The following is a 25,922-nucleotide window of genomic DNA, read 5'->3' on the forward strand; positions in this document are numbered from 1 at the left end:
TTATTAAATAATGATAAATGTGTCATATCTTATTCAGTAAGATAAAAGTGAAATTAGAATGTGGTGTGTAGTATCATAAAACTCTATCAAAGATTTCCAGTGGGGGTCCTCTTGCGCTTATTACTATAGGAGGGTGGGGTCCACCTCTTACAAGAGGACTTGGCAGAAGATCATCCTAAATACATTAACCAAGACCCTGTTTCTTACCATTATTACCCACTTTTTACCCATCGAACATATGTATATTAATGATAGTTACCAGGAATATGACTGAAAGAGGTCGCAAAATCAGGAATATCACTGAAAAAGTTGGCAAATACCTGCTTAAAAAAAAGCCTCAGAAAAAGAAAAAAGAAAAAGAAACTATGAAGTAGTGGCAGAATGTGCATGGATTTCGTGTAAATGACTGGCTTCTTGACCTTCTTGATTATTGCCGGTGCCGGACCCCTACCAGGATCTGACAACTACTCCGGCAAGTACCGAAGCTTTATACAATGTATATAGAACTAGAAATTAGTACTGCCGGTGGCCTGCCCCCTACCCAAAACTATTGACTACTTCAACAAATTATAAGAGAGTCAAAAGTGAAGTTTTATTTAGATTTAAAGATGAGTTGAGATGATTTTAGATGAATTGAATAAAATATTATTAGAATATTATTTTAAAATTTATTATTATTTTAAAATTTGAAAAATTTAATATTTTATATAAAAATTTAAAAAAATTATAATAATAAGATAAAATAAAATAAAATTCATTTTCAATCTATACCGGAACTGAGTCATGATTTGGCAGTACCAAGTAGTACCAACACATCAATTCATGAAGAGAAAGAAAGAAAGAAAAGACTTGGAATCCCAGTAATCGAGTACCGCAGAGTATCGAATTTTGTTTGTCCCCAATGATGGGTACCATTTTTGTTTCACATTTCATTTCTCTTACAGTCTCAAAATAGCTTGACCATCTTTTTATTTTTTTCAAAAATGACAATAGCAAAATGCCAAAAAACTGTCTCAAAATAGCAAACCTGCATCACTGCAGAAAAAGCTCTTAGTCTTTGAAGGAAGCAGCTCAGAAAATCACCAGTTTGATGATAAATAAGCCTCCCTGCCAACTTTAATGCATTACTGTTTCATACCTTTCACAAAAAAGCACAATATTGACCATAAAAATGGACACCTTCACAGTTCTGCCAAGCTTTGTAATACCCAAATGCTCCAAATCTACTATTAATTGCTGACAGAAGTGTGTGGTAAACATCACATTATCTACAACGCAGTGTGTGGATGGACAGAAATACAGCACATAGGGCAAGAGTACTTCATTGTGAGTCAAAGAAAATGAAAGTGAGATGTTGTAGAAGTTGGGATGGAAAAGGAATCATGCATCTGTCATTATCTGTCCATTTTTCTGGCTACAGAAAAGGGCTACATCTTGCATGTGCCATAACAGCACCCCACATCCATAGTTATATTGCTTTGCCCTTTGAATCTCCTCGAGGTGATAGATTTCCTCAACTTTCTCAAAATGTTACTTGAGAAACTACAAAAATTAGTGGTGTTGGGGTAAATATATACCAGCCAGCCCCAGCCTAAGACGCACCCAGCCCAAGACATGATAATGCTGCCATCAAGAAGTAAAGGGAAAAAGATCTTTACCCATGGAAAAAGGCAGGTCAGACACGAAAAAGGAATGAAGTGACATAAAATCGAATTTCTTACTGACCACTTATAGAACCTCAATAAAAGGGATATGAGATCTGAGAGAAGGGGACTTCTAGAATTCTGAGTGACTACTACGAAGACAGGGAGAGATCTTCTTCAACCTCAAGAGGCGAGACGCCATTTTTATCTTCTCTAGGTTAAAGGGGTCCTAACCCCATTGTACAGTTAGATATGAGAGACTATGAGAGATTATAAAATATTCATATCATAGTAGATTTTTATAATACTCACTTCTCTAGGGGTAGGAATGTCACGTACTTACGCACAAATAGCCAGGCAAGAGATTTCATGATTAATAAATCAACTAAGTAATAATTAAAGCCTCTTACTAAATCTAATTGCTCCATCTAAGTTTGGCTCGCCTCCTCGTATTCATCATCATCCTCATTTGGGTGGTTAGCAAATGAAATAAAATTAAAATGAGTCGAAAACTCAATAAGAAACTCATCACAATATAAACATAATAAACGTAAAGTTTTCATAAAAACTTTCATGTTGAGAGCTTAAAATCATGACTGATCATATTGATGCTTATGCTATGCATGACGGATCTTGATTTATCTGAATTAATTGACTGATCTAATAGGCCAACACACTTAACCCTGTGTGAGAGGTTGTGCACCGGCCCCACGTCCTGCTGCTGCAAGGGGAGTCGCTGATAGTATTTTGGCATACTATGGTAGACCACTCTTGAGTCCATGGTTTGCACATTTACTTTAAAACTGAATTGGTACCATCATCTGAATGACCATTTGATTATACTGATCTTATTTTATCTTGCACTTGTACTTAAAGAAAGTTTACATGTCTTATGCGATGAGAGATGCATGACATAAAACATACATAATTATAATTGTTGAATCTGAACATGATGTGGAATGACATAATCATGTGCTATGTTGGATGACATGATTGCATATATCATGACATGCGTGGTACATAAAAGTGGTTGTTAAATAAATGGCTTTAATAATAATAATCTGACTAACTAACGTGCTACTCTTAATTTGTGATCAAGCTACTTAACTCGCTGCGTTATTTCTTGAGTTTTTATAGCTCTTTACCTATATGAAGTACGAATTATCACTAACGTTTCTAGAAAAACGTGTCATAATATTCTGCTTAATTAATACATACCAAGAGGAATAATTTATTAAATATTATATTTCATACAAAATCATTAAATACTAAATATCATATAATTAATCAAATACTAATAACATATTTTTGCTTTAAATTTATAATTTAGTAGAATAATTAGGCTTTATACAAGCTGCTAAATAAATTGCAAAAATCTTAGCTTATAAAACAGTTAAATTTTTCTTAACATTAACATAATTATTCAAATTTACTAATAAATAATAATATCATTTAAATATTCTTAACACATTTCTTTACTCTCAATTTACAACTTAGTAATGTAATTGTAGAAGAATTTATCAAAGCCAAAAGAATTTCGTTTAATAAAATAGACTTACACAGATTACAGCATTCAAATTAAAATTATACAATTACTATTTATTGCAGAAATTTAAATATTAATATAATATCTAATATTTCAAATATCATTAAATATATATATTTTTTTATCTAAGTTTATAAAAAAATTGGTGTAAACATTCGATTCATAAAAATAGACTTAATAATATTTAATATTAAAAATTATTGTAGGATATTACTATAATTCAATCTTACAAGAAATCTAATAAATACTAATACCATTTAAATATTCATAACATATTTTCTTTATTTTCTAGTTATAACTATAATAGAATAATTTTAATGAAGTTGACGATATAATAACGAAAATTCGTCTCGATAATTAAACTTAATGATATTTAAAATTCAAATCCGGTTAAACTATTATTAAAATCTAACAATAATTTAATGCTAATAACATATTAGGATTTAGTAGGAAATTGTATTTTATTTAAATATATTAAATAATAGTGAAAACTCATTTCATAAAATAGACTTATTCAATTTAAGTCATTAACGATAAAATTTAACTTTTATTATTTGCTCTAAAACTTAGTTGTAAAAGTTAATACTCAATAACATAATTAAAACTCCTAATTATACTTTCTGTAGGAAAATAAAATTTCTGTAAGAATGAAGTTTTTGAGCTAACATGAAGTAAGCTAAGCCTGACTTAAAATACTTTATGTAACAATTAAAATGAAAAAAGAAGAAGAAGAAATTGAACTCAGGGATAGGCCTAACTTAAAATCAAAGCCCACGTAAAAATTAAAGTCTAAGATAATTTGCCATGTCTCCCAATTTGGGTATAATGTAAAAGAGAAATTATATTTGCAGTCGTGAAGTGCACAAATCCTATGCAATCTTTTAGAAAAAAGTAAGTAAATACGGAATCCACATAAAAAATAATAAATTTTTAATAGTGAACTCTACTCTTTTTCAAAGTAATTAAGCGGCACTTGCGCACTCTACGATTGTAATTATGTTAGGGATCTCAGTCTAGTCCCTAAACATTATGTTGTCCTCACCTTGGTTCTCCTTGTGATGACCGATGACCTTAGCCCTCTTGCTTGGTCATTGATCAATAATCGCAATGATGTGTTCCTAGATTGATGAAGGTATGGTGTTTAGTAATGAAAATGATGATGATGATGAGTTCGGGTGATCTAAGTGATGAATATGAGTGTTTGATGCAATGTGGAATGGCTTGAAGGTTGCCCTTGATGTTGGCACTACTTGGATGATGCTTAGGGTTGGTATGGGAAAGTGTAGCTAGGGTTTTGGCTGGTGGCTAAGGAGGATTACGAAATTGGGAAGTGATGGACTAGGGTTGGAGTCTAGGATGGGTTGCTAGGGTTTGAAAGGTGTTTGAATGAGTATAAGGTTGTTCCTTGAGTTTAGGGATTAGGAGATGGAGATAGGATTTGAATTTGACAAGAGGATGGAGGTATTTGGTTGACTTGAGTGATTCTAGGGAATGAGTGATTTGGGGTTGAGTGATTCAAGGGATTGAGTGATTTGAGGGATAGATATGAGATGGAGATTCTTAGAATCAAGGGATGTGATTGGGATGAGTCAACTTTCCTAAAATTAAGGAAGTTGCCAAGTGGGATTCTTGAGGAACGACTGGGGTTTATGGAAGGTGGAAGAAGGCTAGGGTTTATGGAAGGTGGAAGAAGGCTAGGGTTTTTATCTATGGCTAGATATGTGTATGGAACGATGGAGGCAATGGAAATTTTGGCTAGGTCAAGTGGGGGAATGGAAGAAGGGTATTTTGGGGTAATGACAATTATAGAAAGTACGGTTGGCAATGTGATAGGCGTGTGAAGTGTTTGGGAGATGGGATTATGCAAGAAAGGATATGAACATAAGGAAAATTGATGAACACGCATGGACATTCAAGAACACAATGATGAACAACTTCAACACCAATTCAAGAATTTGCACAAAGATGAAAGGAAACTTCTCATATATTGGATAAACTATAATCACACATATCCACGAATTTCAAGGTGATGAAGCAAAGATAGATAAATGGACAACATCTATTCACGAGTTGCAAGATGTTAATCCTCTCCTTGGGGTTCACGAATGTCACCCAAGTAGCCCAAGTGCAAAAACACTGAAAGTGTTCACAAGAACACATCAAACTATTCCACAAAGGAAAATGTCAAATGATCAAAAGCCAAAAAAGATGTAAACTAAATGACTAAGGGTCCTATTTATAGAGATTACAAAGTGGAAACTCCCAATAGGTTTCTTGGAATATAATTAAATAAAATAAATAAAGATAATAAAATGATATGGTCTTGCTTGACCAATATGGCCCGTGACATATGTTGGCCCTTGATGGCCTAGGCTAGCCCATGGCTGACATGGCTAGTGGCATGTGGCTGGCATGTCCCAGGCATGGCCTGGGCACTGGCCTGGCTGGCATGGCCTAGGCAAGGGCCTGGGCGCTGGGGTTGCACACTAGAGCTGCTACATGGGCACACTAGCATGGCCTAGGCAAGGTGCCTGGGTGCTGGGCTGCGTGCGTGTTGGGCTACTGCATGCGCTGGCCTGGTCACTAGCCTCACTGGGCATCCTAGGCGTGTCATGGCAGGGGCCATGGCATACCTGTGGGGCTGCTATGGTGCTGCTGTCAGGGCATGTCAGCAATAGCGTCAAGGCATCAGCCATGGGCCTATCTAGACATGTCATGGCATGGTTGGCAGCTTAGCCATGGGCCACAAAACATGGGGTTTTGACAAATTAGCTTTACACAATGTAAAAACATCTAAAAAGTTCTTTAAGTTGCTTCACACAGAGAGCTACACGACAAATGGGTTAAAATGTATATTTGTAATATATCAAATTTTTAGATAGAAACCAAAAGTCAAAATGAATACTTCCTTGTGAATGAACAAAGAACTGGAAAAAGGCAAAGTCGTGCGATAAAGGGTCTAGGGCTCACCGAGAGAAAGGCAACGAGCAGCGGAACGATGGCTGGGCTGAGGTCAACAGTGGTTAAAGCTTCCGTGCTTGGTGGTGTGTAAGGTATCTGTTGAGATATCAACACAAGAGCCAGAATTCCACATGCAGGAAAAGAACAAGAACAAGAACGAGAATGAAATCAATAAATGAAAGAAAGGAAACCAAGAATCCACTATATTGATTCTTGAAATAAGGTTTTCGAAGAACCTTAAACCTCCATACACTTCCAAGAATGAGCTTTAAGCAACTGAACAAATGAATCAGAGTTCACTTCAGTATTTATACTAACATATGAAAAGGAAACATAAAACGACGCTATAAAGCCTCCATTGCATTTCTTCACTTCTAAGCAAAACGCACCGTTTCACTTAAGGATCAAACGCCTCATTCCATTGCTCCAGTTAGTTAATTTTGTTAACTTCCACTAAACACCGTTTCACTAAGGTGATACGCACCATTTTGCCTTCTCTTTAAATCCTCGACTTCACCTCTTCACCCACATGAACCCAACTACATAGCCTCAATCCTTCTCAGCTTCTTCTCCTCCTTACTCCTTACATTCTCCAAGGACCTTTTCCATAAGGCAATGCCACCTCCCCTTCTCAAAGGACCTTGCCCACAAGGTGTGGGTAAAGGTTCCATAGCTTCCATAATAGCTCCCAAGAACTATCCTCAAGTGGTGCCCCGTACCACTTAACTAGTACTTATGTTGCAACCTGGTTTCTCACATTCTTCAATCTTCTCTCCAGTATTGCCTCAGGCTCAGGTTGAAGTCTTCCTTGTGTATCCACTGAGGGTAACGCTAGCAGTGGACCCAATGGAGAAACACCTTGACCTAACTTCTTCTTTAGGCATGAGACTTGGAAAACAGGATGTACTCTTGAAGATGTTGGCAAATTCAGCTAATAGGCCACTAATCCAATCCTTTCAATCACCTAGAATGGAACATAAAATCTTGGTGACAGCTTCAAACAATGTCGCATAGCAACTGTTTTCTGCCTATAAGGCTGAAGCCTTAAGAAAACCCAATACGCCACCTCAAAACCCTTTCAGTTCTCTTCTTATTAGCAAAGAACTTCATCCTTTCCCGAGCCCTCTGTAAGTTATCCTTTAACAAGGACAACAACTTCTCTCTAGACTTCAATTATTGATCCACAGCTACGTTAGTAGTTGTTCCAGGTACATATGAAAGCAGCTTAGGAGGCATATACCCATAAAGCGCTTCAAAAGGGAGACATACCAATAGATGTATGGAAAGTAGTATTATAACACCACTCAGCCATGGTTATCCAAGAATCCACTCATTCGGTTTATCACTAGTGTAGCACCTCAAATAACCTTCCACACACTAGTTCAAAACTTCAATTTGCCCATTTGACTGTGGGTGATAGGCATAACTGAAATAAAGAAAGGTACCTTGTAACTTAAACAATTCCCTTCAGAAAGAGCTTGTGAAAATAGGATCCTTGATTGAAACAACTATCTTGGGCATCCCATGTAACTTGAAAGCTCTTGAGAAGAATACTTGAGCCACTGTGCTTACTGTGAAGGGATGTGACAAAGGGAAAAAATGGGATAACTTGGTTAGTCTGTCAATAACAGAGAGTATCACAGAAAAACCATTAGATGAAGGCAACCTTTCCATAAAAGCCATAAAGATTTCCAACCATGGAGAGTGAGAATTGGTAGAGGTTGTAAAAGCCCTTCTAGATACAAGTTTTCATGCTTGTTGGTCTGACAGGTCACACATTCTTTAACAAGCCTTCTAATGTCACTTCTCATGCCTTCCCAAAAGAAATCCATCTTGGCCCTCTTTAGTGTTTTCTTGTACCCCACATACCCAGCCTGTGGGCTGTTGTGAATATGTTGTAGGACCTTAGCTTGAAAAGAAGAATTAGGAACCAGTACTAATTTGCCTTTCCTCAACAACGGGCCTTGCTGGATATTGTACTATTTAAGGCCTTCCAAGCCTTGTTGAAGCTTAGAAATAGTTTCATTGACAGTAGGTGACAACTGATAACTACTCTTTAATTCTTCAGTTCATATTAGGAAAAGTAATTAAGGCAAGGGTAGTAGACTCCTCCTCAGCCGTCCTCAAGAATCCATCTATCACTAAATTTTCTTTACCCTTTTTGTAGTACATGGTGAAGTCATAACCCATTAACTTGGTTAGACACTTTTGTTGAAATTTTGTTCCAACACTTTGCTCCAAGAGATACTTCAAGGCTTGCTGATCTGTTTAAATCTTGAAGGCTTGGCTAGCAAATAGGGTATCTACTCTCTCAAAGCAGACACAGAGCTAAAAGCTCTTTCTCCTATGTGGACAACAAGAGAGCCCTATCCTTCAAGGCCTTGTTGAAGAAGACAATTGGTTGGCCTTCTTGCATAAGGACAACCCTTAAGCCTATACCAGAAGCATCACACTCCATGGTCAAGACCTAGAAAAAATAAGGTAGCCTCAAGACTGGAGGTTCAGTAATTGCCTTCTTTAACTTGATAAAAGCCTGAGTAGCAGTGTCACTCGAAACAAAGGCATTCTTCTTTAACAAATTGCTCAATGGTGCTGCTATAGTGTTATAACTCTTTATAAACTTCCTATAGTACCCAGTGAGACTGAGGAAGCCTCTTAGTGCCTTCAAAGACCCAGGAAGTGGCCATTCAAGCATAGCTGTTATTTTTGAAGGATCAACACTCACACCCTGGGCAGAAATTACTTGGCCCAAGTAATTGATGTCCTCTAATCCAAACTTGCATTTAGACCTATTTGCATACAAAGTATTCTACCTCAATACCTCCAGGACCACCCTCAAGTGTTTTAAATGATCAAATAATGTGCTGCTGTAAATAAAGATGTCATCAAAGAATACCAAAACATGTTCCTTGACCTTGATGTGAGGGGTAGCTTGGATGTGCATGAACCTCGTAAGTAGTCTGACATGTTCCTCCGCTAGGCGTGGGGTGGTCACTGTCTTGGGTTGTAGTGATTTCATGCATCCCTCGACGGTGGTTGGGTGTGCTCTACTTTGGAATGGGAAACAAACACTTTCTAATTTGTTTGCTTTGTGCCATAGTGTATTAAAATAGGGGATCACGTGAGGTTGTAGTTAAGGGGAGGGAGTTGATAGTGTGGACTGGGCTGGAGCCTGCGATTAAGGTGGTCTTTCGGTTGTGCTATGCTTTTGTGGTGTAAAGGCAGAGGCTTGTTCATGTATTGGTGGGGTGTGTTTCGCAGTGGAATATGGGTGATCTTCATGGTTGTATGTTGTGCAAGGCTCAATTTGATGTGCCGATGGGTAAGGGAGGAATGCCGTAGGAGAAGGGAAAGGGATATATGAAATTGAGGATTCTGATGTGTGTCGGTTACAAATTTAGAAAACCCTTCGACGTAGAAATCCTAGTGGGTGAGAAAGACGTGCATGTGCATGGACTACGTGAGTTGGGTATTGTATTTTGGGCTTATAATTAATTTCTTGGGCCTCGTACTATTTAAATATAAGCCCACTTGGTCTATAAATATTAATTGGACTTTAGCCCAAGTATTGAGTCCAATAAAAATTCTCTCATCCACCATAATAATTTTGGGCCCATGGTTATCCAAAAATTGCAATTGGACTTTCCTATATGGCCCATCAATATAATTTAGGCCCAATAAATTGTTCTTAGAATATTGGGTGGGGTCGTTACGATTTGCACTCCAAACGACCCATGGACGTAGGCTCTGTGTCGAACCACGTAAATCTGTGTCTCATTCTCTATTTATATTTTCTATATTCTTTCTCTATTCATTGCTTTGGATGACCGTACAAGCACCATATCGATGCCCCAAGCCACCATCGTGGCTTTAGACTGCTTCATCGAGACCCAAGTTACCATTGTGGGCCAAGAGTGACCATTTATCCCATTCCAAACTGTGGAGCAATTTTTGTCATTAATAGTTGGCACAATCTATGGGATCGATTTATTCTCTACACTAGAAGTGGGAGAAGAAGATTTCCTGCCTTCTAAAGTTATCTCTAAATGAGTAGATAAGATTTCCCTCACCCTTGTCATATTTAATTATTTTTAGCTTATTAATTGGTTGTTGAGTGGACTGTGCACTTAACAGTACCAAGAAAATTCCTTGCCCATGCAGTTAAGTGCACTGTGCAATTTAAGTCAAGTGTGTATGTGTGACATACACCACTGTGCATGAGCCAAGAACCAGATGTGTAATCATGCACTATGCAACATGAAGTATGCACCTACTGTGCATGGCATGCACAGTGGTGTGAGGATGCACGTAGTCGTGCACCTAGAGGCCGACGAGAACCACGTAACCAGCAGACCATGAGGTGATTAGCAGCCACCACTTGAACCATCGAAGGTTTCTGCCGCCAACGTGGTACCCCTTGCCCCACGATAGGCTCGAAGCCATTACACGCACAAACGATGACGACGAGATTGTCCCCACCAACTAGGCACACCAAAGCACTAGTGCCAATGAGCCCATGGGGAGAGACCTCAGAAAACATCGCTGGAGTTTTTTGTCTCTCCCCGTGTCACTCTTGCGATGTGACATGCTCGGATGTGCCCCGTTGAGGAGGCCACCACCTCCTACATGGGATATGCACTCATTGGTAGGCAGCCATCACGCTACAGGCAGACAAGTCTTTGCCCCCCTAACGGAGCACTCACCTAACAACAAAAAGTGCCAGCAGGACCTTTCCCACAGATCTCATGGCAACAGACAACACACCGTGGACGGACAAGTCTCTGTCCTCGCCAAGGCACTCTCTTTCCCCAGCCTCCCATAGAGGGCATCACCTCACCAGGCCTTGCTCGACCATCACCTTCCTCAAACAGGGAGTTCCTCTGCCTTAGTGGGTTGCTCGACCACCACTTTCCTTGGACATTGAGTTCCTCAGCCTCAGTGGTTTGCTAGACCATCACCTTCCTCAGATAGTGAGTTCCTCAGTCTCAGTGGTTTCCTCGACCACCACCTTCCATGGACAGTGAGTTCCTCGGCCTTAGTGGTTCACTTGACCATCACCTTCCTCGGACAGTGAGTTCCCCTGCCTCAATGGTTTCCATCACCTTTCTCGGACAGGGACTTCCTCTGGCTCAATGGGTTGCTCGACCACCACCTTCCTCGCTACACTAGTTGCCCGCCACAAAGCCTTGCCCACCAAAGGAGTTACACGACCATAGCTTATCCGACCACATGGAGTCTTGCTCGGCCACATTTCGCTCACCATAGTCTGTAACAAGCCTTCTACCATGCACCAAGCTCCCTCCACAGCACATTGCATGGGGACATGCAACGTGCACTGCCGACCACAAGGTTGATGGGCACATCCAGCTCTCAAATCTGATCTGATCGAAGAAATTAAGTTTGCTCCTGTTTGATCTGATCTGGTCTGGATGGGCATATCCAGCTCTCACAGTGATCTGATCGAAGAAAAAGAGAGTAGGGACCAGGTTGATCTAATCAGAGAAATTAATTTCTCCCAGATGACAGGCACATCCAAATCTGATAAAAAAAAAAAGAGCAGGGACCAAGTTGATCTGATTGGAGAAATTAAGTTTACTCCCGTTTACCTTGCCACAGAGGACCGCTCACCACTAGAAGCTTGCTCCTGCTTCTCCTGCCATAGCGCATTCCATTGATGCCACCAAACTTGACACTTAGCAAAATTCGTCTCTTGTCACAGTCGTACGGTCGAGATCCATCTCCCGCCACAACAATGCGGTTGAGCACTGTCTCCTGCCAAAGCGGTGCAATTGAAAATATTTCCCACCTGGTTCAACCACACTCGAGCTGTCAGGTTAGCCTTCCTGCCTAGTTATTTAAGCCAAAGCTTCGTGCTCATACCGACAAACAAAGGAAGGAACACCTTTTAAGTGTCTCATCTCTCCTAACCACCTGGCGTGATCGAGAACATCTCTTACTTAGTTATCTAAGCCAAAGCTGCTCGTACCGGCAAAAAACAAAGGGAACACCTCCCTTAAGTGTCTCATCTCTCCTCGCCACCTCCAGCCTAACATCTTCTCCAACAAACGCCGAGTGTTTACATTCGTGCCACAACTGCTACCAGCGAGTTACCTCTGGGAATGAGCCTCCGAGCTCTACAATCAGCTTGCACTAGCTACCTTCTAGAATGAGTCAATGGGCTCAATAACTGCTGAAGATGGACTCGACAAGCTCCCTCGCCACTTAGTGTGGGTTACTACAAACAAACTCTAAACAACAAAATAGAAACACTAAAAACAATTCACATCAAGGGGAAAAAAATCTGCTGACATTGTCAAAAACAAAAACATTGGAAGAATATACACTCAAACGAACTCAAAGCCGAGTCATTGGACTCACCGTGAAAAACAAGCGGTGACAGTCTCTTGAATGCCTAGCCCTCAAGCAAGCAAAGCTGAGCTGCTAGGCTCGCCACGAGCCAACGAGCGGTAACAGCCTCTTGACTGCCCAGCCCTCGTGCGAATGAATGAAAAAGCTTAGCTCCACGCTCACAACTAACGTGATTGAGCACATCTCCCACCTACCTCTCCAAGCTGAGCTCCGCGCTCGCAGTCAACGTGGTTACATCTGTAGCCCAAGTTAAGCTCCTCACTTGCACCTAGTGCAGTCTAGTACATCTCTAGCCGAGCTCCAGGCTTGCACTTAGCACGATCGAGTACATCCCCCTCCTAGCTTCACATTCGAAAATCTTTGTTCTTAACCAAAAAAAAAAAAAAAAAATCGAGGACTTGCTCTTGGAATTTATTTTTCAGAAGTTTTCTGCAGGCTATCTCTGTCGCAATTCAACTTGAAGATTCTCAAGGCCTTCTTGTTAAACAAGCAGTCCCCCTAGCCCAAATAAACCAAGCCTAGCTCAGCAAAGTGCCACTTTTGATAGACAAGTGGGAAGAGGGAAAGAGAGAGGAAGAATGGACAATGGGGGAGGAAGAAGGGATAAGGAAAAACAATTGTTAGAGGGAAAATGAGGTGACGGGAAAGAGAGAAAAATGAAAAAGGGGGGAAGCGAGTCAGACACACAAGCGGGATAAAGCTGCCATTCCTCATCACTCTCAAGGCCAGGATAAAAAGAGATCAGACCAGATAAGAAAAGGACTTCTTCCAGACTTCTTCAACTTATTTAACTTCACGATGAGAGCCTCAGAGAAATGTTTTTTTTTTTTTTTTTTTCAGAAAATGGGTCTCTAACCTCCATTATACAATGAGAAATGAGAGGTCATGAGAGATTATAAAATGCTCATATTATAGTGGACTTGCCCTCCAAACCACTCGTGGACGTAGGCACTATGACGAACATGTCTCTATCTCTTTTTACATTTCTTGTATTTTTTTTTCTATTCACTGTTATGGATGTATATATGATCTTATACACACTGATCAAGGCTCGAATCCTATTTCTGGCCCATTGTGCTATTTTTCAGCATTAACACCCATCCTAGCGAATTGGCCTTCCAAACAAGCCGTGGATGTAGGTCCTATGCCGATTATGTAAATATGTGTGCCTCCTTCTCTATTCACATTTTCTGTATTCTTTCTCTATTTATTGCTATGGATGAACGTACAAGTACTGTATCGACACCCCAAGCTGCCAATCGTGGACTTCACATTGCTTCATCAAGACTCGGGTTACCTTTGTGGGCTGGGAATGACCATTTCTTCTGTTCCGGCTTGTGAGGCGATTTTTGTCATTAACAAGAGGTGTACAAAATAATATGCAATCCGATTGAAGGGATAAGATCACTTGAAACATATTGAGTCATGATACGTATGTGTTTTGGATACTAAAAGAGTAATGATAGATACACAACATTTTCACAGCTCCAACCGAGTCTTGGTTGGTTTACAATTCAATGGTTCAAGAAATCGAGGCCAAACTGAATCAATAGCCTTATACAATCATATATATTATTAAGAAAATGAGGAAAAAAAAACTTTGGAAACGACGTTTTCCCAAACCCTTTCAACATATTAAATATCCAAATAGTCAATTTATAAATCCTAGCTCCCATTTTCTTCATCTCTCTCTTTTTCCTTTGTGTGCCGTGTGCGAATCCTAACCCCCACTTGGATTCGTATATCATTCTCCCATTGCTTGATATCACAAGCTAGCAGTATGTCTTGTTTGGATATAGAGAGGTTTCATCCCATCTCATCTCATCATTACAATTTTCTCAAATTTATATACAAAATATAATAAACAATTCAATTTTTTCAAATCCTAAAGTAATAATAATATTAAAAAATAATATTCTAACAATATTTCATTCAACTCATCTAAAAGTATCTCATCTCATCCCAAATGCTCTCAGGCTAGAATGCCTTTGGTTAGCATTAGTAGTTCTGATTGAGAGATAGGTTGAGATCATCACTACTATTTACTATTATTCACATATTTCAACTCACAAATCTTACTACTATTCATCATCTCAACTTATCTCTCAATCCAATAATATGCTACAAAGGCTTTTTATTTTGGAAGATGATACTATGCCGCATAAGCTCGCTTTTTTAATTTGATCGCTCATATATTTTTTTCACTTAATGGTTAAGAAAGTGACTTCTTGTATTGGTTTTTTTTTTTTTAAATGTTAAAAGATATTTAAAAAATATTTAAAAGAAAAAGCAAATAAGAAAAAAAAAGGTGCAATTTGCACTAGGGGCACACCAAGTTGGCAAACTTGGGTGGCATAATAGCACTACCCTTTTATATTTTTGGGAATATGGTACGAAGGCTTTGAGAAAATCACTAGACTCATTTTTGGCTTGGAGGTAAACTTACACAATGTGCGGGAAAGAAGACAGATCTAAATTCTAAAATGCATTGGAGAGAGAGAAATTAATAAAACCAACTACTTTATGTAAGGGGTTTTTATTACATGCATCTGCAATGATTTTCTGGTCATATATTTTTTTGGTTTTAGAACCTTTTCTCGAGAGATCAATGGTTCCATTTTCTGGTCATATATTGTCACCTCACCACCATTACCAATTGACCAGTGCTACCACTTTCAACCATCAGCAGTGCTCATTTTAGTGCAGCTATGCACAATCATTTTTACCTGTATGCAATGAAATAACAAATGGGAAAATTCTGTTTACAAAAAAAAAAAAAAAAAAAGGACTCGATATTTGAATTGTTGACAATGTCATTACAAAAATTGAGGATATGGCAGACCTTTAGATCCGCTATATCATCAACTAGTTATGACATGATGGGTACAGCACTGCAATGTTGAAAATTATTTATATATATATATATATATGTATGTGTATTATGGTGGACCAAAAGCATAGTCTAATCACATCTTTGCCAGACAGAAGTGTAGAGAAGACTCACATTGACAACAGTCAAAACAGAAACCATTCCATGAAAACAAGCATGATTGCAACCTCAAAGCAAAAATATAAAGAAGAAAGAAAATGTATTAAATGGAAAATGTATTAAATGAAGACAAAAATTTACCAATGATCATCATCAATCATGAGAGTTGAAAGCAACTGTGTCTTCATGCAATCAATATCCTCGAGCAATTTCTCATTCTCCTCTTTCGCAGCCGCTATCTCAACTTGTAAAGCTGCATTAGCAACTACTTGCATTAGCATATTACATACTCAGTGAAAGAGGACAAGAAAGGTCAACTAGTTCATGTGTAAAAGTTGATCCAATTTGTTACGACTCAATATCAAACTACTACCCTGGAAAAATTATTCTAGCAAAATTTATATCCACACTTGAATCTATCTCAGCACATTACCTAAGGGTTAAAAACTGAGCTGCTTCTTAGAATGCTGGGGGTGCATTAGAAAGAGCTGAATTTTTCTGCAATTGTTAAATATTTTTGCTACCTTCTATGTTTTGTTCTATTTCCTTTACAGGGGCTTTTAATATGATTTTATCCACACTAATTTCCTGTCAATTGGGTGTTAGGAGTCTTCTTTTGTTATTATTAGAATCCTTGTCGTTTGGTTTAGATCGGTTACAACTTACCTATCTAATATCATTGAGTTTATCATGGAGCTGTTCTTAAATTGAGAGTTTTTCTTTCTCCATCCATCTTGTAGTGTCCAAAGATTCAAAGGTGGCTTCATTATTGCTTCTGCCACATTGGGGAAGATTCTCACAACTGATAACGTGAGGAAACGAAGGGTAGTCATTGCAGATTGGTGTTGTATGTGTAGAGAAGGGGGCGAATCTGTAAATCATCTTTTACTTCATTGTGAGACAGCTAGGGTATTATGGTATTAGGTGTTCAGTAGATTAAACTTGGCTTGGGTTATGCTGGAGACGGTGGTGGCAATGCTGACCAGCTGGAAAAATTTAGGAGGTGTACAACAGATTAATTGTTTGGAAGATGATCCCTATATGCATTATGTGGTGTTTGTGGCAGGAGCGCAATGACCGGACGCTTGAAGACAAGGAGTGATCGCTGGAGGAGCTTAAAGATTTATTTTTTAGATCACTATGTACATGGGCCATTGCTGTTGATTTCAATGGCATGAACCTACATGATTTTCTTCTCTATAATGCGCATACCTAGCCTAGGGGCTGCTTTTTGTATTCTCTTTTAGAACTCTGTACATGGCTTTGCCCATTCTTTGATCAATATAATCAATATAATTTGTTTACTTATCAAAAAAAAATTATTGCTTCTGCCACATCTTGTGATATTAGAGCCTTGTTATTCCTTCACTTGGTGGACAATCCTTGGTGACGAGACTTCCAAAATAGGGAGAACACTTCTCTGTACAATTCCATAGAGCTTGGTCGAGAAAAGGTGAGAACCTGGACTCTTTTTGAGAGTTCTCCAAAAAAGAAGTGAAATTGGGAAATGGAAAACCAAATGAGTGTATATTACTTCCCATCAGTGTGCCTCAATAAAACCCTTTTAGAGGTAATCCCACACTGCCACAAGCCATCATTTCAATTCTTCTACAAGACGGTGGGAAGTATTGAGCATGAAATTTGGAAATGTTGTGCAGATATTGTGGACCATTTGGAGGATTCGATAGTGGAATTCTTTGTGCTGAACAAAGCCCAAATTGGTTTGCCAGTTAAGATATCCTATGTGAAAAATCTTATTTGCTAATTTGAGTGGTGATCTCCTAGACTATGTTATACATGGTTATTGCTATAATTGCGTTTGTTGAGAAGTTTATCATATTTGAAATGATCCATCTTATGGGTTGGAATTTGCTCATCACCCTTCAATATTTAATCTTGTTAGCTTTTGCGTAGGAATTTATTGATTGCTGCAGAAGGTGTTGAAATCAGCTAGTATTTTCAAGAAGACCTATTTATCTTCCCTCTAGGTCCTGTAGACCACATACATTTTAAAAAAATGTTCTGCAGATAGTTACTACTTTCTATTTTCAACCATCATTGCAGCAGCATTTGTAATCTGTGAGGAAGTTGAAACCAAACATTCTGTTTATTTGCAACTTAATTTTGAATTTCAAAAACCTAAGGAATTGTTTCGCTTCATTACATTTTCTAATCAATCAACACAATGTATCCATGAGAGAGATAGAGAGAGAGAGAGAGACCTAATAGGATGAGGAAAGCAATCAAAGAGTGTTATACAACTAGATAGTCATTAAGCAACCTAATTTTCTTGTCCACAAAAAATAATCATCCTTTTATATATAAAAGGAGCGATAGAAGTTGTAATCTCATTTTATCCTTGCATTATGTAAATTACACACAAAGAATAAGCTGGACTCATTAATTAATTTAAAAGCAGTAGACATATAGAGATATATTCAGTACATAGGTGAAGGGAAATAAGGAGTGTAGAGTGGTAATATAAGGGCATGGTCAGTTCAGAAATAATGCATCCAAACCAAAAGAAAAAGAAAGCAAAGACATTAAGCTATATAACTTTATGCAACTTTGCTTGTAAAGCAAAATCAACATTACCAGAGTTAGCATTGTGAAGTTCTTCAAGGATTTCTTCCACAAATACCAACATTGAATTCTTCATGCCATTATTTTTCTTATCCAACAGATGGATTTCATTTTCAAGGAACTCTTTCTCCAACAACAAAGGCCTCAGTTCATCGTTTTTCCCTTTGTGAGTGTCCTTCTGGAATTCTAAGCACAGAGTGGTAAATCCTTCCCTGAAGAGAAACATCAGCGTCTAAGCAACATAACAGTCAAACTTAGAGCTCGAAGTTGCTAATGCCAATCTCTCGGGTACTTCCACATATTAGAATAAGAAAAATGTTATGAGAGGCTTCAACTGAATTACTATTGATTCAGCAGATTAGGGTAATGATATGAGACTGCATAATCAATACTAATTTTCTGAAATTTGGAGTGTTAAAATGATGTATAAATATACACTTGATATCTAAATTTCAAATTTTCTCTATGATTTAAATAATTCAGACTCCAGAGGAACACATCACCATGTCATGCCAACTTCTGAAAAGTGCAACAACATAGACACATCAAAATTTTGCTATTTTAGTCCAAGCAAAGGGATTAAAGCAAGCAGCCAATAGATGATGACTCATCCACAATGTTTCCTCTACCCCCCGCCCCTCTCTCCTTACATCCACTTGCTGACCTACCTGACCACAGATGCATGGTAATGGGGATATAAAAGAATTTAATGAAAAAAAAAAAAGAAGAAGAAGAAAACAGTATTTGACACCACACAGAAATTCCGTTTCAGTTTTGTGGAGAGAGAGAGAGAGGATAATCTGAGGCCGTCATATATGGCATAAAAATACTTAAGACTGTGACGCGTGTTAAAAAAGCCGTATAGAATCAGAACTGCGATTCCAGACTAAACTTGCAAAGAATTTGGTCAATACCGCTTGCCATTTATTCTTTTTAGCGTCTCGTCCCGTTCCATTCTTAGAAAACACAATTCCTTCTCCAAGGAATTCAGTGAGGTCCTTGCATGTGCTTTGAATGAAGAAATGAAACATGAATTAGAAGAGCAAGAAAGTAACAATTCTGCCTCAAGGACTTACAATAAAAAAAAAAAAAAAAAAAAAAAAAAAAATATTCAAGAGTCTTGATTGAGATGAAAAGAATTATATGAATTGTGCAGGTCAGACCTTAGATATTCAACCAAAATAAGTTCTCTCATACACTTACATATCAATTGCCCTAAGCTGGTCTTGGAGTCTAATTGAATAAATTCTGCCAAAAACTAAATCTTAAACAAGTTGAAGGAAATTGACCTTGATTCTGTCAATTTTAGTTCTTAAGAAATGGCCTCAACAATGGTGCCTTGTAGAACCATCTCGGTGATATGTACCAAAGTCGCAAAGTTCATCTCAATTTTAGGTAGGTTCACCGATCTTTCACAAAAATACTGTGCTCAGGCAAATTTAGAAAGAAGAAAGCAAGTTAATATCTTTAACTAAAACTAGTTAAAAATTAACCCTTTTTTCTAATCAAGAAACCATAAACTCGAATACCAGTGAAATAATTGCTTTAATTTGGAACTGTTAACGAATTTTCATAGGCTCTATAAAGTGTCAACGCGTTCATCCCAATAATACGTTACTTGCATAGCTTCTTACAGAATACAATGTAATAAAGTAAAATGCAATCTGGTTCTACATGAGGACAGCAACCAAAGCATGCCTGAAATACATTGCAGCACTCAAGACATGCATAAAGCTGATAAAGCATGCTGCAGTACATGGAAAGAAAAAGGCAGATGCAGCAGCAAAAAGGATGGCACAGAAAAGAAGAACCTCAGCTAAGGAAATGCATGGTTGCACACAAAGAAGTATGAGGGACACGATGCATAAAGCTGCTTCTACCATACTGTCCATGAAAGTTTTGAATTGATGTTTGTAATTGTGTACATAATCAAAAGCTAAATTTTCAGTAGCCTTTTTGTTTACTTTTCTACTTTTTGTAATGTGTATATATATATGACCCTCGTGTAATCAAAAGTAATCAATGAGAATCAGTTTATTAGAGTTAAAATACATTTTTAACCTTATAACTATTTTTCCCGCCTTTATTAAAGTGTATATAAGGCCAAGTTTTGTAATACTTTCAGATGACTGAAATACAAATTATATTTTTCCACCTCTGTTTCTTATTTCCATTTCTGTTTTCCATTTCCATTTCTGTTCTTTACATGGTATCAGAAGAATTTTTCTGCAAAATACAATAATGTCTGATTCATCTGTTTCTTCAACTCCTACTCCTCCTCATGAAGATTCTTCAAGTCCTTTCTTCCTTCATCACGGTGACAGTCCAAGTACATTGCTCGTAACACAAGTTCTCAATGGTGAGAACTATCATACCTGGCGTCGATCAATGTTAGTGGCGTTAACTGCGAAGAACAAAATCAGATTTGTTGATGGCTCCATCTTGAAACCTTCTGCTTCTTCTTCTCAGTTTTCCTCTTGGATTCGGTGTAATAATATGGTCTTGTCCTGGCTACTTAATTCTTTATCTAAAGAAATTGCCGCTAGTGTGATCTATGAAGATTCTGCAATGGCAATGTGGTGCGATCTCAAAGATCGATTTTCTCAAGCCAACAGACCTCGTATCTTCCAATTACAGAAGGCTGTTGCTTCTCTTACTCAAGATAACCTCACGGTTAGTGCATATTTTACACAAATGAAAGGATTATGGGATGAGTTACTCAACTACAGACCATTGCCATTCTGTTCATGTGGTGCTCTACGATCCCTATCTGATCTCCAATAGCAAGATTATGTTTTGCGTTTTCTTATGGGATTAAATGATCGATACTCTCACATTCGAGGTCAGATTCTATTAATTGATCCTCTTCCTCCAATTAAAAAAGTCTTCTCTCTTATTCTTCAAGAAGAAAGACAAAGAGACATCGGATCTTTCATGATCCCTTCCATTCCTTCTACTGCTTTGTCTTCAAGCAGTATTGGCAAATCCTTTGCTGGCAATAACGTTTCTATTCGAAAGGATAGACCTCTATGTTCTCATTGTGGATTGCAAGGTCACACTGCTGACAAATGCTTTAAACTTCATGGATATCCACCAGGATATCGTGTTAAAGCTAGATCTCCAGCTCCTTATGCTAACCAAGCAGTCTCCAATGATTCCAATTTATCTCTACCTCTTTCTCATACACAGTGTCAACAACTTTTGGCACTTCTCAATCCTGCTCCTACTCATCAGGCAGCAAATACAATTACCTCATCTCCTCCTGATCATCTCTCCGGTAAATTTTCCTTTAATCATTCGGTTTTTTCCTCCATCAATAAAACTTCCAAACAATTTTCCGATCATGACTGGATAATTGATACCGGTGCAACTGATCATATGGTCCACTCAATATCTTTATTCACTTCATATCAACCTGTACACTACACAGTTGTGAAGCTTCCTAATGGAACTTCTGCTCATGTAAGTCATATAGGTTCTATTTTCTTATCAACGAACCTCATCTTACATGATGTTCTATATGTGCCTTCTTTTACCTTTAATCTCATTTCTGTCAGCAAGCTAACCAGTTCATCTTGCTGTCTTATTTTCCTTCATAATGAATGCTTTATTCAGGACCTCATACATTGGAGGACGATTGGGAGGGGACAAGCTAAAGAAGGGTTATACCTGCTGCAACCTCTACCAGTTCATGGTTTTGTGTCTCAAAATGTATCTTCTCATGTTGATTCTTTCAGTGTTAAGCCACATACTGTTAGTTCTGTTTCTAATGCTTGTAATAATGCATCGGTTTCTATTTGGCATCAAAGGATGGGACATCCATCCTTCTCTCGAATGAAACTGTTGCCTCAGTTCTCTTCTATCACCTTTAATAATAATCCCAAGCATTGTAGTGTTTGTCCTCTTACCAAACACAAGAGGTTACCATCTCCTGACATTGAATACACTTCTTTACATCTATTTGATCTTGTTCATGTTGATATTTGGGGACCTTTTTCTCCTCCATCCATAGAAGGTTTTCGTTATTTTTTAACCATAGTGGATGACTATTCTCGCAGTACTTGGCTTTATATGCTCAAATCAAAATCTGATGCTCGAAGTCATTTACAATATTTTACTGCTATGGTTGAAAATCAGTTTGCCTCTACTATCAAAATCATTCGGTCTAATCATGGAAATGAGTTTGCTATGGATCATTTCTTTTCTAGCAAAGGCATTATCCATCAATTGTCATGTGTAGCTACTCCCAAACAGAATTCAGTGGTTGAAAGAAAGCATCAACACATTTTAAATGTTGCTCGAGCTCTTTTTTTTCAATCAAATGTTCCATTGATTTTTTGGAGTGATTGTATTCTCACTGTCGAGTATCTAATCAATAGAACTCCTTCTCCAATTATTTCCAATAAAACTCCTTATGAGTTGCTCTTTCATAAATCACCATCATATACTCATTTAAGAGTATTTGGTTCACTGTGTTATGCTTCCACTCTTGAGCATAACAGATCGCCCCTCGAGCTCATAGATGTATTTTTCTTGGATATCCACTTGCTTCTAAGGGTTACAAATTGTATGACCTTGATGATCATTCCATTTTTGTTTCCAGAGATGTTACATTCCATGAGCAGATTTTTCCTTTCAAATTTGTATGAATCCATCATCGCCTGTTGTCCTTCCTAGTCCAATTCCTTATATTTCTAATCATAATCATTCTTTTGATGCTTCTTTTCCTTCCTCTCTCGACTCTATACCAGTCCCCACTATACCAGATTCATCACCTCCATGTAGAAGATCATTGAGAACACACAAACCACCTGGCTACTTGCAGGATTACCACTGTCATTTGGCAACTTCTAATGCTTGTTCCATCCCATCTTCACATCCATTTATTGGTCCTGAATCAGGTAAGCAATACTCCATTTCATCTGTTATTTCTTATTCTCAATTATCTTCACCACACCGAGCATATTCTCTAGCCATTTCATCACTTTTTGAGCCAAAATTCTATCATCAAGCCGTAAAATATCCCCATTAGAGAACTGCTATGGCAGAAGAGATTACTGCACTTCAGCAGAATCAGACTTGGACATTGACAACTCTACCACCTGGAAAACATCCAATTGGATGCAAATATATAAGGTCAAACTTAAGTCTGATGGAAGCCTTGAAAGGTATAAGGCTAGGCTGGTAGCTAAAGGTTTTACTCAACAAGAAGGGATTGATTTTTTCGATACCTTTTCACCAGTTGCAAAAATGGTTACAGTCAAGTCTTTATTAGCCATTGCTGCTACTAAAGGTTGGCATCTTATTCAATTAGATATCAACAATGTTTTTTTGCATGGTGACTTGAAAGAAGAGGTGTATATATCTATACCTCCTGGTTTTGGTGAAAAAGGAAACACTAGAGTTTGCAAGCTCAATAAATCCTTGTATGGATTAAAGCAAGCATCCCGGCAGTGGTTTGCAAAGTTTTCCTCCATCATTATTCAACATGGTTTTGTCCAATCAAGAGCTGATTATTCACTCTTCACTCGGTCACAAGGCTCTTCTTTTGTTGCCTTACTAGTATATGTCGATGACATATTAATTGCCAGCAATGATGTTGCTGCAGTGGACACTCTCAAGAAGTTCCTTGATGATAAATTTAAATTGAAAAATCTTGGTCCATTGAAATTTTTTTTGGGACTTGAAGTTGCTTGCAGCTCCAAAGGCATATCCCTTTCTCAAAGGAAATACACCTTGGAGATACTATCCAACACTGGATATTTGGGAAGTAAACCAGTTAAGACTCCCATGGAACAAAACTTGAAGTTGTCTCGAAGTGAAGGTGTTCTTCTTGAGGATGCCAAAGTTTATAGAAGATTGGTTGGTCGTTTGCTTTATCTTACAATCACTAGACCCGATATTACCTTTGTTGTGCATGTCCTTAGCCAGTTTATGGATTCACCTCGGCAGCCTCATCTAAATGCTGCATATCGTGTCCTACAATACTTGAAATCTGCTCCTGGCCAATGACTCTTCTTCTCTACTAATTCTTCACTCAAACTGAGTGCTTTTATTGACTCAGATTGGGCTGGATGTCAAGACAGCAGACGATCCCTCACTGGTTTTTGTATTTTCCTTGGCAATTCTCTTGTGTCATGGAAATCCAAGAAGAAAGTTGTAGTATCAAGATCCTCTGCAGAAGCCGAATACCGGGCAATGGCTTCCACAGTTTGTGAATTAGTTTGGTTGTCCTCATTGCTTTCAGATCTTCAAGTACCTCCAGCAATTGTTTCTCTCTATTGTGATAGTAAAGCTGCGTTGCATATTGCTTCAAACCCCGTATTTCACGAACGTACCAAGCACATCGAAATCGATTGCCATTTTATTCATGATAAGTTTCAAGATGGTTTTCTGCGTACAATGCATGTTTCTTCAAAGAATCAATTAGCTGACTGCTTCACCAAAGCTCTAGGCAGTCCACTATTTTCTGCCATGATATCCAAGCTGAGCCTCATTGATATTCATGCTCCAGCTTGAGGAGGGTGTATTAGAGTTAAAATACATTTTTAACCTTATAACTATTTTTCCCGCCTTTATTAAAGTGTATATAAGGCCACGTTTTGTAATACTTTCAGATGAATGAAATACAAATTATATTTTTCCACCTCTATTTCTTATTTCCATTTCTGTTTTCCATTTCCATTTCTGTTCTTTACACAGTTTCTTCTCATCTTCATTTTCTATTCTTAACAGTTTTTAACATAGCTTTTCTTGCGAATATAATCCTGATTTTTCTCTAAAAAAATAATACTGAAAAAAAAACCGTGCCAACAAACTCATGCATTTTGACAAGTTCAAAAAAAAAAAAAAAAATCAAAGAAAGAAATGACGAGAAGAATGAACTTACCAGTAACGGTGGCGAATCCATCGATTTCAAAGTGCGAAACGTAAAGCGTCTTTGTAAGCTCCGATTCTCTAACAGCCAAAGCGCTCTCGATCTCTGAGCACTTGAAGATCTCCGCTTCTATCTCGCGTGTAATCTGAATGTTCGCCTCTATTTCTTCATTCACCTACAAGTTGTAGAGATGGACACCTAGATTGAACAGTGGATATTATAGAGCGGGAAGGAGTTATCGGTGTGATTGATGGGAAAAGGAAACATACCTGATCGAGCATATCCTTGAGGGAAGAGATCTGGCAGAGGATCGCTCCCGAATCCTCCATTTCTCGATCACTCTTTCTTCAAGTTTTTGAACTCCCTAGTCCTAACGACTCCTTTTTAATATACCCGCGTTTTTTCGTTTCGCTACTTTTCCTGCCCTGCCGTGTGGAGAACTTGTTTGTTTTTTTTTTTCTTTAAATTCTATATAAAAACACTCTAGTCTCACAGTAAAAAGATGATCTGTCACCATTTAAACATTTTTTAAACAAAAAAAAAAAAAAAGATCCCAGCATTAATAAAAAAAAAAAAAAAAATGAAAGATGATAATCTTTCAATTTTTTGTAATTATTTTACAACAGCCACCTAATTTATATAACTCATTTTGCTCTTTGATGTGGCATCACATGTCTTAATAAAAAATTTTAAAAAATATATATTTAAAATAAAATAGCTCGAAAACATAAATTCAATACAAGAAAATGACTTTTTGCGTCACCTAAATCGTCACAAAAAGCGTCATAATTATATTTTAGCATCGCTTGAAAATCGACACAAGATCTTTGGTACTACTGAGTCCAAAAAGTTTTTTGCGTCAAAATGAAATATCAACCGAAAAATAATTATTTTGCAACGATATTTGTTAACATTAAAGTATGAAAACTTTGCAAAAAATACTCCAATGGTAGG

The 25,922-nt window shown here is 37.8% G+C and overlaps 1 protein-coding gene across 3 annotated transcripts; it reads right to left on the reverse strand.

The window, feature by feature from the left end:
• Positions 1–14,476: 14,476 nt before the first annotated feature.
• LOC121241942 lies at positions 14,477–25,297 on the reverse strand. 3 transcript variants are annotated; one of them, XM_041139798.1, is made up of 6 exons: positions 25,238–25,297; positions 24,981–25,143; positions 19,006–19,099; positions 18,104–18,303; positions 15,650–15,761; positions 14,477–14,526 (listed from the first exon to the last, which is right to left on the reverse strand). In XM_041139798.1, coding segments are annotated over exons 1-6 (630 nt in total). In that variant the 3' UTR covers positions 14,477–14,525. The 3 variants fall into 3 exon arrangements, 1 of the variants encoding a protein (XP_040995732.1); XR_005935851.1 differs by lacking the exons at positions 14,477–14,526; positions 15,650–15,761; positions 19,006–19,099; positions 24,981–25,143; positions 25,238–25,297 and adding exons at positions 18,595–18,759; positions 18,848–18,899 and having other exon boundaries at positions 18,164–18,303; XR_005935850.1 differs by lacking the exons at positions 14,477–14,526; positions 15,650–15,761; positions 19,006–19,099; positions 24,981–25,143; positions 25,238–25,297 and adding exons at positions 18,595–18,759; positions 18,843–18,894 and having other exon boundaries at positions 18,164–18,303.
• Positions 25,298–25,922: the final 625 nt, after the last annotated feature.

Source organism: Juglans microcarpa x Juglans regia, chromosome 8D (assembly GCF_004785595.1).
Source record: "Juglans microcarpa x Juglans regia isolate MS1-56 chromosome 8D, Jm3101_v1.0, whole genome shotgun sequence".
Classification (NCBI taxonomy): domain Eukaryota; kingdom Viridiplantae; phylum Streptophyta; class Magnoliopsida; order Fagales; family Juglandaceae; genus Juglans; species Juglans microcarpa x Juglans regia.